At 40.3% G+C, this 16759-nt stretch overlaps 1 protein-coding gene across 1 annotated transcript; it reads left to right on the top strand.

Annotated features, from left to right (window-relative positions):
* The first annotated feature begins 3074 nt into the window (after positions 1 to 3074).
* On the top strand, positions 3075 to 16170 carry CD274 (CD274 molecule). The gene is made up of 5 exons (XM_063295073.1): positions 3075 to 3152; positions 7651 to 7719; positions 9363 to 9719; positions 10983 to 11264; positions 16060 to 16170. Exons 2-5 carry the CDS (start codon positions 7665 to 7667, stop codon positions 16158 to 16160), a joined length of 795 nt encoding a protein of 264 aa, XP_063151143.1. The 5' UTR covers positions 3075 to 3152; positions 7651 to 7664; the 3' UTR covers positions 16161 to 16170.
* The last annotated feature ends 589 nt before the right edge of the window (positions 16171 to 16759 follow it).

Genomic DNA, 16759 nt, shown 5'->3' with positions numbered 1-16759 from the left:
AAGGATCTCCCTTCTGCTGCCTGACCTCTTCAAATGGAAGGATAAGCCTCAGAATATGCTTTTTAGAGGAAGCGATCTTTAACGTGAGGAGAGGTGGAAAAGGAAGCTTCCACAAGCTTCTCCTGGCTGGCATGTCTCTGGATCCAATCCTTTACTTTCTGATAGTGAAAATAATTGGTCAAATTCTTAATATAATTGGTCAAAAATTTCTGGTATTGGCTCTGAGAAAAACCATCTCCATCTCATTCAGCTGAGTCACAATGCTAACCTTGGATGTAGAATGTGAAAACTTTTATTTACATAATTCCATAAAGGTACTAGAATTCATAAATGTAATAAATATAAATGCATTTATTTTGTAGTTATAATTTTCTGCATTATTTACAGAGGTAGAGACACAGAAGAGTTAGCCAATCACTGCAAAGAGGTTGCCACAGATGAACTCCAACATTGTGTTTATTACGATGTGTCTTTTGCTGCATTTGCTTAAATTTCTGCATGCAGAGTCTTTCAAGGAAAACAAGAGAAGCACTCAGCTATTTCTTTAAAAACAGTTACATAACTTTAACAGTTAAATCAGATAATTTTAAGATGTTCTTAAGCCATCTCCTATTGTTGTCCTCTTCCCAAGAAAACTACTGTACTACATACATACCACTTTTGAGTCCTTGGAGATTCTGATCATATTTACACTTAAGACAAAAACAAAAACAAAAACCCTTCTGCTTAAAATTTCTGATAGTTGCAAAATTAATTTTGCAGCATAAACTTTCAATTTAATGTTTCACTTTGAACAGCTAAGCCTACATGCCTTTACACTTTGACCAAGCGCTGATCAGTTTCTTAGGAAAAAAAGACAAATATTGAAGTGCATGGAGAGTTTGAAGACTGACACTGATCCAGTTTATGCAACAGATGAATTATTTGACAAGAAATCCAGTTCCTCACACTTTCCCTTCTCTGTTATATTTTGCATAGACTACTTGCACATAAAGACTAATCTAGCCTTCCCCTATTTGATATTCTCCAGATGTGTTGAGATCACAATTTCCAGTATTCTGAACCAGCCCGGTCATTCAAGACCAACTGTCTGGGAAGAAGAGGAGATATAATACACAGTGAGGAACTGCTGCTGCTCCTCCTAGTAGGCATGGCATCCTCCTTCTCCCAGAGACCATCAGGACCGACTACCCTGTGAAGAAAGGCAATGGGAGAAAGGAGGAGGATGGCTTCATCCAAGTCTCACTGGTAGCTGATTTCAACCATGGCTGGCCATCATAGAAAACCTAAATCATTAAGGCCCTTTTTGCTTGAGTGGTTTGCCACAGTCCTGAAGAGCTTCATCATTGGTAAGTTTGCACTCAGTCTGAAAACTGTGGCTCCTCAACTATGATAGGCCCATAACTAAGGCAACTCTGTTATGCTTCTTCCTCTACTTGAAAATAGACCCATTATTTCCTTATAAGGGGCTGTATCTTCAGCATGAAAACATGCCAACATGCTTCTTCCTTCCTGAAAAGCAATTCCCCGCAATCCTTCAGAATGGGTGGGAAGCCTTTTCCTCCATCCTGTGAATGACTCCACAGATTTGCAAGTCTTTACTATTTCCCTTCTCTCCTCCAATTCCCTCATGGGATTTAGTTCACTCTTTACCATCCCCCTCCCCATAAAGAAATTCCCTGCTTTTTTCTATTGTGTTTTCTTGGGAAGAAAATGTGAGGACTGGTTGCAAAGTTACTTTTTCATCACTGTCGTAACTGCAAACAGTTGCTAAATGAGGCAGTTACTAAATGAGAACTACCTGTACCAGTTTGAAATTGGCTGCCTCCGTTGCCAATTCCTATTCTGCACTTCTTGCCTCTGTTCTGATTCCCTGCCACATCCGACTGTCCTGATTTCTTGTGGGCAGAGCAGGGCGAGCAAAGTGATTGGTTAATTCTTCAAGCTATGCCATCCTCCCTCTTTTGCAGGTCACCAGCCAGTGAGAAAGACACTTGCCAATCAAGGCCCTGCAGCAGGAATGGAACAGGTCTGGCTGCAGACTTTATCCATCATCTTTAGAATTCTTCCTGTGCCTTCCTCCTATACCCCATTCCAGCCTTTCTCAACCTTTTGACCCTGGAGGAACCTGTGAAATATTTTTCAGGCCTTGGGGAACCCCTGCATATTCAGGCTCATATATAGGCTGGAACTTACAAAATTATTATATTTGTTTCTTGTGTAGGCCTGTATATGTGCATTAACAGTGTTCTTAAACTAAAAATAAAGAATGAAACTTACCTCTTTAATGTGAAGTTGCCCCAATTTGAAATAATTTTTTAAATAAATTGTGATCTCTCAGAGAACCCATGGTGACCTCTCGTGGAACCCGAGGGTTCCACAGAACTCTGGTTGAGAAACCCTGTAACTCAAACCAAAGAAAGTTAAAAAGAAAAAAACAATTGGAAACACAAGCAAGCAGTACTTTTACTTAGGATTTCTCTACTCTTTTTTCCCTATTTTATAGAGGCAACAAATGCCAATTTCCAGATTCCTCTGTGCTTTTGTGTGTGAGGCAACAGAAGGGGATTTGTCCTTTCATCTATTCCACTATTAGCTCATTTCCCCATTTCAAGGCCTGGCACATTTCTTACCAGGTGTTGCCCAGTGATTTGGGGGGGCAACAATTGATTGGCCAGCTTCAACAGGCACTACATTGATCATGGCTCCCTTGACTGGGCTTCTGTCACACCTCAAAAACACCACAGAAGGTTATTGCCTTGGAAGAGGAAACACCACTTTAACACTGATTCACCTCTGGATGGCTTAAGTCTGTCTCACTCATGAGCTGGAGATGAGATGAAGGCAACTGAATGGGAACATAGCAGGGAAAGAAACCCCCAACGCTGTCAGCGTTTCTACCATGCAAGTGGGGAAACTCCCCTTGATAGAGCAGCAAAGATGTAGATAATGCTCACCAGTGAAAATGAAAGCCAAACCACATTCTGCTTCCTAGTAAAAAGATGCTGCAGCTGCTGTAAAAACCAGCTGATGGTAAAGAAAGCAGAATCATTGCTTTCTGGTAGCATTCAGACACTTAAGCTAGCACAGAGCTGCTTGAGGGAAGTCAAGGAAAATCAACTGTGGGGGACAGTTCTGACACGGCTCCTGAGGTGAGTAAAATCCTGATACAGAACAGTGGTATCTCAGTAGAGCTCTAGAACAGGGTCTTTTCTCTAATATATTAGTTCTTTGCACTCAAAATGAATTCAGAAGATTTCAAGAGGAACAGCCTTTTAAGAAAAGAAGCAGGGTGTCTCTGTGCAAAAATAGGCATTTATTTATGAAGTTGATAGGATGCTGGATAAATTATGGGCATCACTAGAGCAGCCAGGAGGGAAGAGATGTCATGTGCATCATGATGTCATCACAGCAATGTTATGTAGTATATGGTTTGTGTCTGTTCCATGATGGAAACAACTCTAATGACATACTTGATGGTGTCATTTGCACAATGACATCATGACATGTGCAATGTCTTGTGACCTCCATCCATAATGCAGGTTCACAGCCCACCCTGAGACAGTTCTAGCCATGGACTCAGCTGCACGTGGCTCCCAGCTAAGAGTCAGCCCTCTTCCTTGCCCATCCAGCCATTTGAAGAGTTGCTGTGCTTGTTGGCAGCTTCATTAGCAAAATCTTTCCATGTGCAAATCCAGGTTCTCTGTGGGGTTTAATCCATCTTGTTTCAGGGAAAACCTCTGTTCAGGGACCCCAAGGAAAAGCGAGGCACACCTACTACCTAGGACATGTTTCTTTTGGACCAGGCTAAGACTGGTTTTCGCTCAGGCAGTGTTTTAATTATTTTTTATTTCAAGGGTCTCCATTACATTGGGATATAAAGACAGATGAAAGAGATGATAGATAATAGATACGGTAAATAGACTTCATGCATATTGCTTTTTCCACAATTTTATTTTATATAATTGTTTTCAATTACCTGTGATCCATTCAGAGAATTCCAGGTATTGGGTGGATTAAAAATGTAATAGGTAGAATGAAATATTGTTGGAATAATGGGAACAGCAGCTTTCCTGTACTAGAGCCTTCCCAAACCTGTTACTCCCCAGATGTGTTGGGGTTGAAATTGACAGAATTCTCAGCCAGCAAATTTTAGTTAATGTCTTCAAAGCAACTTCAGAAAAGTGTGACAAACAATGGCAAAAGAGCAGAGATCCTGACATCATCTTGGGAACAGCATATTGTTTTCCTTTGGCTTTACTGTTTGGCCTTATGTTTTGCATAGTTTAAAGAGAAAAATTGCATTAAAACTCTGTGCATGTGCAGAGCAGGGTCATATTTCGGATAACTTGTCAGGGCCAGTTTCAAAAGGAAGTTTCCAGTCCTGTTTGTACACAGATGTAAAGAATAGTACAAAACAGTCCTGGGTGTCCACAGGGATTGGGGGTAGATAAACAGTTGTGGGTGTTTACAGGAGTGTGTGGTGGGTGGGGTGGCAAATGAAAAGTGCATGTCAATAGTGTGCAGTTTGCTATAGATGCTGCTGAAATCCATGTGCCAACCAAGGACAAGTCAGTGAACAATGAAAGAGCGACCAATAAATACATTACTTCTTGAGCTCATCCCTGTATGCTTTGAGAACTACTGCAGATTTTCAGTTCTAGACATCTGTCAAAACCAGAAGGCAGGAATTCTCTGGAACAGGGAATCATCGTTCAGTTGAAAACATCTGATTTTGCTTTAGGAATACACAGGACAAGACTAAGTACGGTGGCTACCTTGCCAGACCCAGTCTTGTAATGACATCTGAACCTAGGAAAGGGGTGCAAAAAGGAGGCAAGCGTCTCAATTACAGCCAAAGGATGCTGGCCAGCTGCCTTCTCCCCTCCCTCAGCGTCTCTTGCTGCTTTCCAAGCCTCTTCTGGGAAGCTCTGTGTAGATGCTATTGTTAGTTAGGATCCTGCGACTGCTTTCATTCTGTATTTCACCTCTGTTGGTTTGGGATGTTCTTCTGTTTCCATGATTATTCCTTCCTCTGCCGTAAAGGAAAAGGTAAAGTATGGTTCCCATTTATGTCTCCATCCTGCTCCATAGTGTTCTTTCCTGTAACCACGTCCAAGTGCTTTCCTCCAGTCGTTGAGTCAGCAGAAAAAATATGCTGGGTTAAACTGGACAGGCACTATTTTTAATGCAAGGCTAGCTTCACCATGTGGTCTGAATATCATGAGATTGGAATATCACATGGTCTGAATATCATGGGGTGTGAATCATGGATCACACAGAGGAGTGGTGCTCCCAGGCCTGTTTTCTATCATCCCAGAAGGCAGGACATCAGATGAGGGATCTGAAGTACAGGCAGGTAAGTTCTGGTGGGAAGTGAGGGAAAAAAAAGTCATGGCAATAAGAGGGGTCTGATGGTGGAACCAATCACCCAGAGAGGTGGTGGATTTGCCTTCACTGGCTGCAATCGTGCAGGGGCCATACCACTATCCACAATGGTGTGATTCAGAGCAGTGGGTTGGTCTCAGTAACTCGGCAAGTAACTCATTGATGTTATGGTCCTGCCTCACACTGCCAATTTATAGAGGAATTCCCTCTCACCGGGAAAGGGGATCAGAAGCAGAGGAAACTCTAAGCCTGCTGGATTCACAAAGTGTATTAGAAGGGATGGATGGAGGGGAGGCAATTCCAGTTTCTCCCCAAGGTTTTAAAAATGTATTTACTTTGCAAGTTCTCTCCCACTGAAGCTACTGGAAGGGAATTAATTGGGACAAAAGCTGGCAAAGATGAGCAGCTTGGGTGGGCGAGGCAAAAAAAAAAAAGACATTAGACTTTGTACATCCAAACATTTTCCAGCATAACAACTGCTCATCAATGCATATATTTTTCCCTTTCTGTGTCTGGGTCACTAGGAGAGTCTGGATTTCCTTTATAGAGCTGGACTTCACAATTCTTAGATGAGATCCATCCTGTGACTTTTGTGGTGCCCTCCCCTAGGACATGGGGTATATATAATTTAAAGATACACTTCTTTTCTTGGAAAAGATGATAATACCCTTTTGTCCTTAATCATTTTAGTTCTTGCCTTACCAGTTGGTTATGTATATACTTCTTGATGCAAGTTTCCAAGGGCCATGAGTAGAAAGTTACTATTGTATTTAGATAGGCACTTGGCATAATCCAGCATGCCTCTTTATGTTCTTGGCACAGTAGGTTGGATCTCCAAACTGGTGTCAAACGCCTGCCCTGCACTAGATGGTACCAGTCATTGTTTTTTAAACTAGATTTATAGAAATCTTTTTCCAAGCATCTTCAAGGTAGCTTACAAAAGAAATATAAGTATAGAAGCATAACAGCAAATAAAAACAGTAAATAAAACTACAAAATACCCTCTAGGACTAAACCAATGCATTAAAATAGCATACAACAAGTAAGATAACAGGTTAAATGCAACTATGAATCCATCTGCACAGGAAATACTTTAGCTTTAGCCTAAAAGATAGTTGTAGTGAAGATCTGTGGAGGAAGTTCTAAAGTTTGGAGACTGTCCCAGCAAAGTTTCTTTTGAACTATAAAACTAGCTCTACGGTTCTGCAAAGGAAGGCGATTACCTCAGTGGCAGATGCTGGGAAACAATGTCAGGAGTTTCATTCCCAAATGTTCCTCCAGAACTAACCTTTCGGGCCCTTCCTTTCCCTTCCCTTGGAAGGCAGAGTTGTATGCGTCCTGAATTCTCGAAATAGCCTGCAGACTTAGCCATGGGACAGTCACAGTCATTACCGACAGTGTGGCAGTAAGACAAATGCTCTTTTCTTCTGGTGAAATTGGCTTTGGGAGAGCAAAATGTCTTGGATCAGCATGTCTACCCAGTAACTTTCAAGGTAAGGGGACACATGGGGAAGGACTCTGAACTTGGTCTCAATTGACAAGCACATTCATTTAGAAGACAGTAGTCCCTTAAAAATCCAGCCAAGAATTTAGCGTTGAAAAGGTCAGTAGCAGCATATTGGATTTGTCCCATAACAAACAGGAAGCTAGCAAAACCCTTTAAATGTTGCAGTTAATAGGGCCGTGACAGTTAGTGCCAGGTAATGGTCATGTGAATTTCCAATACAAATGACGTATGGCAGCATTCAAGTGCCTTCTTCCAAGGTAGGAGTAAGCAGAAAAGTATACTAGCATAAAAATCTCCCTGCAGAATAAGGTTTATGGGAAGTAGAGGAGGAGAGAGGCAGGGTGGGAATACCTCCTTTGGTGCCAGGCACTAGCAGCAGAAGAGCAGCGCATCTCCTTTGGCAAGTTTTCCGATCCCACTGGGTGGTCCCGCTGTAGTGCTGGAGAACTGGTACCAAGGCAGCTGTTCTCCTCTACTCTTCTGCCTGCAAGGGGAGAGATGGAGGGGAAGCTGGTCTAGTTGGTGCCTCTTCTCCCAGCACGGGGAAGACCAACTTTCCCCTATACTTTATGTGTGAGTGGTGGCTAAAGGGCCACTTCTCTGTGGGAAAGGAAAAAAAATTGCCTTCTGGCATATCAATTGTTTTTTAAAAATCCTCAGTGAATTGGCTTTTATTAACAAAAACATTGCAAAGCGCCTTAGCCTGAGTCAGTCTGCTGAAGTATTATGGTATTAATGTTACTCTTGTCTTTAAGATACTCCTAGAAAAATGGCCAAGTTCCTACCAGTTCTGCTGTTTGCAACCCAGCTTTCTTTGATAGCAGGTAAGAGTTTTTTATTGGGTATTTTCCAATAATATTCTCAGAATTGTCCATTGAATTTACGGAACTTCGGATTTGTGCCAGAACTTTGAAATTGTTCACTACTTCCTAAAAGCTCAGGTTGGGAGAAGTGTGGCAGTAATGGGCTCTAAGCCAAAGTGAATCAGTGTTTGGGGTGCTTTGGTGTGGCCACGGTCCTTTGGGAACAAGCCCTGTAGTCATTTAGTGGGAGCTATTCAAAAGGACAGGTGTTATTGCTCGGGCCTCCCTCTTTCCATTCGGCTGGCCCAAAAGATGTTCCAAAGGTATTTGGAGCAAGCTCCAAAAGACCGGGTCTGGTTGTAGATTCAAACTCATGGTAAGCCACTGAGAACCAGAGTCATTCTGGGAAAGAAACCACATTTAAGTAGGCTTGGGGGAACCATCTGGAACCACTAACCTGACACGTAGGGCAGCGGTGTGCCTGAAAATCTCTCCTCCGACATTCCTTCCTGTGTCTCACCTGGCCTTTCCGTTCTGTAACTCACCATGCAGCCATGACAGCAGTTTTGTGAGTGGGGAAGACCTTCCTCATGGCATTCATGAAACCTTCACTATGCAGTCTGAATGCCAAATGTGGCTGCCAGCAAAAAGGTTGCCCCCCCACCCCTGGTTCATGCTGTTGAAGATTTCCATTTCTAGAATTATATTGGTTTTAGAATCTTCTTCCTGGTAAACTTGCAGATCTCTAAAATTAGCATATCATGTGTTTCAGTGATCATAACTAAAAGAAAGATGTTACCTACTGCACTTTTCACTTTCCTGTAATATTTTCAAAGTATTGTTTTTGAATATGCCTGGAACTAGTCTCACCATAATCTCCCGGTTTATGAATCATGTGAAATATGTTGTACAAATAAAACACTGGGTAGGAATCAGGGGCTCTTCACAATAAAACCATTTCAATGAGCCCATCTCAGGTAGCTTTCTGTACTACCTTTGGCTGATTCTCTATTTAGATGGGCCAGAGTGTCATGTTCAGCTCCGCTTGGCTTCTCATTCTCCTTTTTCTAATTTAAATTAATTGCTTCTCATTTCTGCATCAGTTGCAACTCGAAAAGGAAAAAAAAAGGTCTGATTAGAAATATTTCCCCATTTTCATATCTTTTTCTCCTAATAGATCTATGTTTTGTACACACTTTTTGTATATGCAGCTTGTATACGCACTTCTCTCTTGTATGCATTTTTCACTATATTGGTAAAAGTACAGACTAGCCAGAAAAAAAAAATCTGGTTTGCATACCAGACGTGCAAATGATATTACTAAGTCTACATTAAAATGAGGAACAACAAAGGATATGAGTACTTTCTAGATCATTGTTACTCCTCTAGAAAGCCTGCAATGATTAAGACCACCCCATTAATCCTTTCCAGTTGATTCAGAGAATTCTACTTTATGGGAGCAACAGGGGCTGTGAGCCCATGAATATGCAATCCCTTAGAAAAACATGTCACACAGCCATAAAGTAAAGGTACTGAGTTGATTAGAGATCTATCTGCAGGCTCCTAGTTAACTGGGTTACTGCACACATATTCCTGCATAAAAATGTCAATTGCCTGGTGGATGCTCAAGTTTTGTTTGCTTGTTTCTTTTGCTTTTTTTCCAGCTTTATTCAGGGTCAGTGTTGTTCAACCTCATTACTCTGCAGAATATGGGAGCAATGTGACTATAGGATGTCGCTTTCCAGCTGATAACTCCTTGAATCTGACACATTTAAATATCTTCTGGCAGCAAAAACTGTCAGAGGAATCCAAGGAAGTTTACAAGCTCCAAAATGGACAAGAAGACCTCTCAGGGCAACACCAACATTTTCAAGGAAGAGCTACATTGCTACATGAGGAATTGAAAAGGGGCTATTCTATGCTACATATCACCCATGTAAGGATCACAGATGCTGGAAGTTACCTTTGCGTTGTTAACTATCATGAAGCTGACCACAAGTATATTGACTTGAAAATTGAAGGTTAGTCAATTTGAAGGTTAGAATGTCAGGGGCAAAAAGCTTAATGATGTGCCATTCTTTATCAGTGAGAATTTCAGGATATGTTTTCTAGTATTCATTTTCTCTGAAAAAAGGAGCACCGAAGACTACTTGTAGGAGGAAAGACGTGTTAGTCTATGGTGGTCAAAAATCTGAAGGAGTCTGATAGCACCTTTTCAGATGAGCACATTTTATTAAAAAGCATATGCCTTGATAAAAATTGTTAGTCCAGAAATGTGCTACCCTGACTCCTGATCTTTTAAGACTTGCTATCCACTATGTAGATAGAATTGTGTTAAAAGTACATGAGGATTATTGGCCCCCTTTGCTCCCTTGCTGATTCCACTGTTGTTCCTCACACTACAGAGCCAAGGTCACAAGTGAGGGGCTGATTCGCTTGCAATAGCTGTTGTTTATTTTAGAGCCCTGGAAGATCATGTAGGGGACCTACACAACCAGCCATGGAGTCTACACAAGCAAGACAGCCTTTGAGCTATAGCTGGTCACAGAGTGACCCAGATGGCAATGGGGGACCAGGATTCATCTCCTCTCTTCCTCACACTCTTGTAATCATGGAGAGATTATGATTTTGTCATCATCTGTTTCATAACAAAGAAACAGATTAACCCTCTTCACATCTTCTCAATTATCTCTATGAATATCCAGAAAGCAAGTGAGATTCTACTTCCTGCCTCCTACCTTTTATGGCTTCTCAGAAATTTCCATGGCAGCTAGAAGGGAAGTTCTGAGGTTAGCTTTTCCCACCCCCAATCTTGAAAAAGAAATTCTGACTTATATTTTATAGCTCTTGGCATTTTGTCCTTTGGATCAGAGGGCTGCAACATTAATGAATAGTTACCTTTAACATGCACATTTTTAAAAAATGCAACTATGTGTTTGTGTGTGAGTAATAATGATCAAAACATAGCAGGCAGGAAGAGAGATTTAAAACCTTTCTTTCCTGCGGCCATGATAAAAATGGTTCCTTCTAAGCTTTTATTATTGGGAGGAAAACTGCTAATAATATCATTGTAGTTTTTTCCCAAAATGTTTTTTAAAGATTTGCACACTGAATGAAAAAGTGCATTTAATAAAATCAACACAAAATATCTCTCCTAATGCAATGTCTTTGTGAATCAGCTCTGAGGGAAAAAAAACAAACAGTGGCACAGAAATATCTGAAAGAAACGTCTGAAGCATGTAGAGATCTCAAGTAATTATTTCACTCTATATCTTTTTATGTAGCACCTTACAAGGGGATAAACATCCAGGAAAGAAAAGAAGAAGAGGATCATATCTTAACTTGTCAATCAGAAGGGTATCCCCTGGCTAAAGTTTTTTGGGTTTATGAAAAGAAAATAAATGACACAATATTTGCAAACACTACATATAAGCTGACAGATGCGGGACTTTTCAACATAACCAGTGTCTTGAGAATCAGACCAAGTATTCCTGGAAATTACAGCTGCATATTTCAAAATAAGGAATCAAGGCAAACATCAGCTCACAGAACAGTATTTCCAACAGGTAAAAAGAATAATGTCTTGATTATGTGGGAGTTTAATCCTCGCAGAAATCGAAACGCCAGTATGGCTAGGATTCCAACCATAAAAACTGCAAAGAATAAAATGTGTTGCATGGATAGATAGAAATATGGAGTACTGGCCTATGATATTGGAGATGTCCTAAGAAACATGTAGATAATGGCCAAGGAGCCCAAATGTAGGATAGCTGAAAGAGAAAGGCGTAAGATGCAATGGGTTAAAATCTAGGAAGAATAATTAAATGAGGCTGAGGCTGGAAGGAAACCATGGGCAGAGAAGATGGATGATAACTTTTTCTTCTAAAGCAGGTATAAATGAGGAATTACTCTAATTCAGTCTATCTATTACTTTGTCTCCCTCCCTCCAGGCTACAGATCAGATTTGGGGTATAATAGCAGCCTTAAGACTTCAGTGTGGAATTCAGAAATTTCAGATTCCAGATAACTTCAGGTTTTTAAAAATACATGCAAAATTTCAGTATTTGTCTGTGGCAACAATTTTTTTTAAACATGTAGATTAAAATCTTTAAAATCAAACAGGGTACCCCACTGAGTTTCTGTGATGCATCCGTCATCTTCCTATGAGCCTTAAATCCAGTTCTCCTCTTTTTGCTCTTGTCTTTTCTTATCCTCGTTCTTGACAATCATCACTGAAATCTTCTCCCAAGCCCATTTATGGTTTAGCACAGGGGTTCTCAAATTTTCTGATACCGTGACTCCATAAAAATGATGAATTAATTTCTGAGCTCTGCTTTATGAATAAAGTTAATATTAAACAAATAATACCGAAAAATGGTTGGTGGGTGGTTTTGAAAGGTGGCCAAACCCGCCAGTCTAGTCATCTCTCAAAGCCTACTGGGGCATTGCTGTCTACTTTGCTGGGCGGCCAATAGCCAGGCTGCCTTGACCAAGCAGGGAGCAAAGTGGAAGTGAGTTCTGAGACCTCTCCAGCTCTGTCAAGGAAGGCTTGTTCCAATTTCTCTGAATCATTCTTGAAGGTGATACAAAGAACTTAAAGTGAAGTCAGCTTCTTTTTGCTAGCCAGTTGTTGTTTCCATACAATTTGCCACTGAAAACAGTGCCAAAGGTGGAGGATCATCTGACCTCTGTGTCAAAATTACTGCAGCCCCAGAGAAACATCTGCATTTTTTTCCTCTTGGGCCCATTTCTCTGTACCATGTGTCTGCTGCTAACATCTGTCAAGAAATCTGCTGCTCTTTAAACTGTGGGAGGTCTTTCAGCGCTGCCCTGTCCTGGAGCTGCCCAACCGATGAGTAGAACAGGATGTCTTGGCCTTCTCCAAGAGCTCACTTGAAGAGGTGCAACTCTGATCTCCACCTGAGTAACATCTATCAGAACTCGCTCCATGTCTTGCTTCCCACTTCACCAAGGCAAAACTAGCGCAAGTGCTGCTTGGCTTTGCCTGCCAGGGCTTCAGATTTGCAAATACAAATCCCAAATTGCGAACATCTTCAAAGTTGCTTGTGAACTGCCTGTGTAGATGTCACAACCATTTCAGAACCCCAATTTTAAAGCACAGTGTGATGACAGAACCCAGTTGAAGCATGCACGAACATAGCATAATGTGTGTAACACTATATTTTAGTACCTAGTATTTTAAACATGGCACAAGCAGAGAGGAAAACCTCATCTGGATTAGAAATAGTAATTCCATCTTGCATGCTGCCTGGTGCTGTTAGCCCTGTGAGGTAGTCCAGACAGGAAGCCCAACCAGAAGTCCTAGCTCTATCTTTATTCTAAGGTTACATTAACAGAATCTTGCAAGACTGAAAATATTTCTCCCCTCCTTTCCTTTTACTGTCTTGAAAAAGTAGGGAGGGTCCCTTCTGAAATGTTTCCCACGTCCTCCTTCCTTCTGTGGTCTGAGACATCTTTTACACATAGGTTGTGCAGTCTGCAGCTCTCCCTCCCGTCTCCCAAGGTCATTCCCACATACCATTACAGGTGCTAGCTAATTATAAGTTCTGGCTTTTTAATTTATTTGTTTTTCCCAGAAAGTCTTAATAGGAACTAATAACTGCACTATTTCTATTTTGGGCATTTATGGGGAAAACCACATTTTGTTTGCTTGTTCTTTATGAAGCTCAGATAATACCATGAGCAAAATATATTCTTTCCAGTTTTTCCCCCTTCAGCTTCCTTCTTTGTTCAGAACCTGAGAAAAATCTAACTGTAAACACCCAAGCACATATGTGCACATGCATACACACAAACATGCACATCAGAAAAGCTGCACAATTTCTACTGGAATAGATGAATCATATTATCTCCAACTGCTCAATTCTAACAGTTCTTTTGGCTGATTATAGTTGTATAAATGGCTTTATAGTTGTCTTTCTTTTGGGTCCATCCCTCTGCTCTAGGAAACAATCTTCATCATTTTAACTCTTCCTTTTCCAAAAGTCTTTCCTACTTATATTTCTGTTCCTCACCTATTCCAAAATTACAGCTGTAATTTCTCCCACATCATGGTCATGCAAACTCACCCCCAATACTTAGAGCTAAAGAAAGAGGATAATTTGATGTCATTTGTATTCATCTCACTGCATGAAACAGAACTTGCAACAGTTGTATGCTTCTTTAGGTACTGCCAGAACACGGAATAGTCCTAATACTACCAATCAAAAGATCTGTAGGTACTCCTTTATGTTCTTCCTTAACTGATTTCATATGAAACAAAGACTAAAAAAATAGTGGGGAAAGACAGAAAGGTTATGAATGGACGATAATGTCTTTGGAGCCTCTTGTAAAATTATGAGAGAGAGACAGGGCCATTACACACCAAAAGCATCTTAGATTAGCTACTGCTTGAAATATCTAGGATGACTAGCCACTGGCAGAAGCTAGATGTCTCCATTATGGAGGGAGCAATTTCCCAGCTGTTCCTCAATCCCTTTTGCTTGGTGAAATTTACCACATGAAAGGAGATGGGGCAGACTGAACTAAGGACTTGAAACCATGCTGGAAATAACTTAGCATCATGTGGAAACCACATGGTTTCTGTTCCTGATATTAGTCTTTTCTATGACTGTTGTTCATAAGGTTTTTGCTAAATTCTTTGAGAAACTCTTGGGATTAAACATGGGAAATACACTTTTAATAGAGTGAACAAAAATAGAACTCTAGCCCATGTCATCCATATCTCTATACCATAAATGCATGGGACCAAACATTTTCCAGTTTGGGGGATAAAATATTTCTTACAGTTGTACAGGAGAAAGGGGTACACATGATGATCTAGGATGGGTCTATGCTGCCAAGTCACATTCAGTTCTCTTGAAAAGAAGTAGTATTTAATAAGCACAGCATATGGTATTCTAGCATCTGTGAAAATTAGAGACCTAAAGGGTTATGCTATATCTAGCAAGCCCTTGAAACATGGCTGGTCAACTTTTTTGGCTCCAAGGGCTATACAAGTTGTGTATCAGTGGCTCAGAAGCTGCAGTGTGCTTGCTTCTGATTCCCCACTTCCCACTCCCCACACATTTGGTCCCCTGCCTTAAATGTGTCATTGGTCCATTTCCCCTGGCTTTCTGCATGTTAGAAACCTTTTATTTTGAATCCAGTGGAACTTCCATATTTGTCAAACATACGATTTTGGTTGAACCAATTTATTGCCATAACTCTGCATACTTGCGCTGTGGGGCATGGAAGGCTAATACTGAGGCAATTTACTAAAAATGGTTGCTATTGTTTCACTTTCCTCATATGTACCTGTCTTTTTCTTTTTCATTTCTAATTGCTTTCTTTGCTGTAGATAATGAAATATCTTAATGATATAGAAGTATCAGAAAGGTTGAAAGACATGTGAAGGATAAATATTTAAATAACAACTTTAGAGACAGACAGATTGATGCAAAGCATTATTGCACAAGTGAAATCCCTTTTGGATACTGCCAGCCCAATGAAATCAAAGTTGTAGAATATTTTGCTGGTTTAGAATTGCTTCTTCCAGGAGAGCAATATGGTCAAATCAAATCTTTATTACGGTCAAAGACCAGCATAATGACAGTGGGGTAGAGTCAATAAGCAATACAGTAATTATCTAAGGAGCAACATCTACTAGAACTTGACTTGCACTGACTTTTAGCTGTTCCCTGAAATTAACTCTCATCTATCATTTTCAAATGAATCAAATGCCAGTAATTCCATGTTCTAGATCAGTGTTTTTCAAACTTGGAAACTTCAAGATGTGTGGACTTCAACTCTCAAAATTCCTCAGCCAGCCAAACTCCCTGCTCCACCCATGTTTAATTCTTTTAGTTTTAACCAAAAATATTAAGTAGAAAGCTGACATTCTGCAAAGAAAGCAGCAGTCTCTAGCTTCATCTTTATTATCCCAAGATGTCTCTGAGACCTACAGTACATAGGCCTTACAGGCATTCTTAAAAACTGAAAATAGTGGGTGGCTTGAGCGCAATGGCAAATGTGTCTACCAACTCCCCTCCAAAGGGGAAAAAAAAAAAGACTGGGATAGTAGAGAGCATTATGGGTAGCTAGGATTTTGCTTTATGTGGGTGCTTTGAAGTTATGCTCAGTTTGATAGCCATGTTGTGAACAGGCAAGGCTTTATTGTGACAAACATGTTGTAAAAGGTCACATCTGTGTGATTTCTAAAGTATCCAGGTGTAAAAAAGTTGACCATCCTGATGTGGTAAGGATTATGAAAACAGATGCGTATACTCAATTTCTTAGACCTAATGATACAGAATCAGGTTTTGTGCAAAAACCCAATAGATTATATTTTCTTGTTTACAGATCAAAGAAATGCATCGGTCATCAGGAAAAATTCCTTGAGCTTGTTTATCCCAACAGTTGTATATATTGCTATGATTTTGTTTAGTACCATTAAAGTCTGAGGGGAAAAAAATCATAAATTTGCACACCTAGAAAGGTAATTGTCTATTTGTTTTTCAATTAAATTGGTAACTTAATTTAACTCCATTTAATATCTTAAGTATTTATTGCTTGGCAGTTATATATACTAATGTATTTATGTGGAAGCTTTAATCCACATGTATCAGGACATGACTTTGTATGTTTAGAAGCTACACAAGGAGAACCTGGTTACTACCTGGATGAGAAACTATCAGAGATACTAGCATTGTGGCTAGACTGGATGATGGATGGATGGATGGATGGATGGATGGATGGATGGTAGAGATAGACGACATGGCAATCCCAGTTCCATACTATTGCCAAGAAAAATGGATCTCCACAAAGTCACCAAAGATGTTTGATATTTAATATAAATTTTTTATTTAATGAGTTACATTCATTTGCTAACCAGATACTTGTTTTTTCATATTGCATTTTCAATTAAATGCCAGGGGCTGTCTTTTTTGGACATCAGGCTCCCTAGCCAATACTTTAGAGCAATGTTTCTCAATGTTTCTCTTTAAGATGTACTTCGACTCCCAGAATTCCCCAGCCAGCATGCTTTCAGTTGAACTTAGCT

This window comes from Candoia aspera, chromosome 2 (genome assembly GCF_035149785.1).
Source record: "Candoia aspera isolate rCanAsp1 chromosome 2, rCanAsp1.hap2, whole genome shotgun sequence".
NCBI lineage: Eukaryota > Metazoa > Chordata > Lepidosauria > Squamata > Boidae > Candoia > Candoia aspera.
The sequence above is the reverse complement of the archived record's forward strand: the minus strand, read 5'-3'. Positions and strand labels throughout refer to the sequence as shown.

Bases quoted from the DNA above. Each gene is read 5' to 3' on its own strand.
- CD274 (XM_063295073.1), top strand. From the start codon at position 7,665: ATGGCCAAGTTCCTACCAGTTCTGCTGTTTGCAACCCAGCTTTCTTTG. The intron at 9,720-10,982 runs GTTAGTCAATTT...CTTTTTATGTAG, and splicing joins TATTGACTTGAAAATTGAAG to CACCTTACAAGGGGATAAAC. The intron at 11,265-16,059 runs GTAAAAAGAATA...TCTTGTTTACAG, and splicing joins CAGAACAGTATTTCCAACAG to ATCAAAGAAATGCATCGGTC.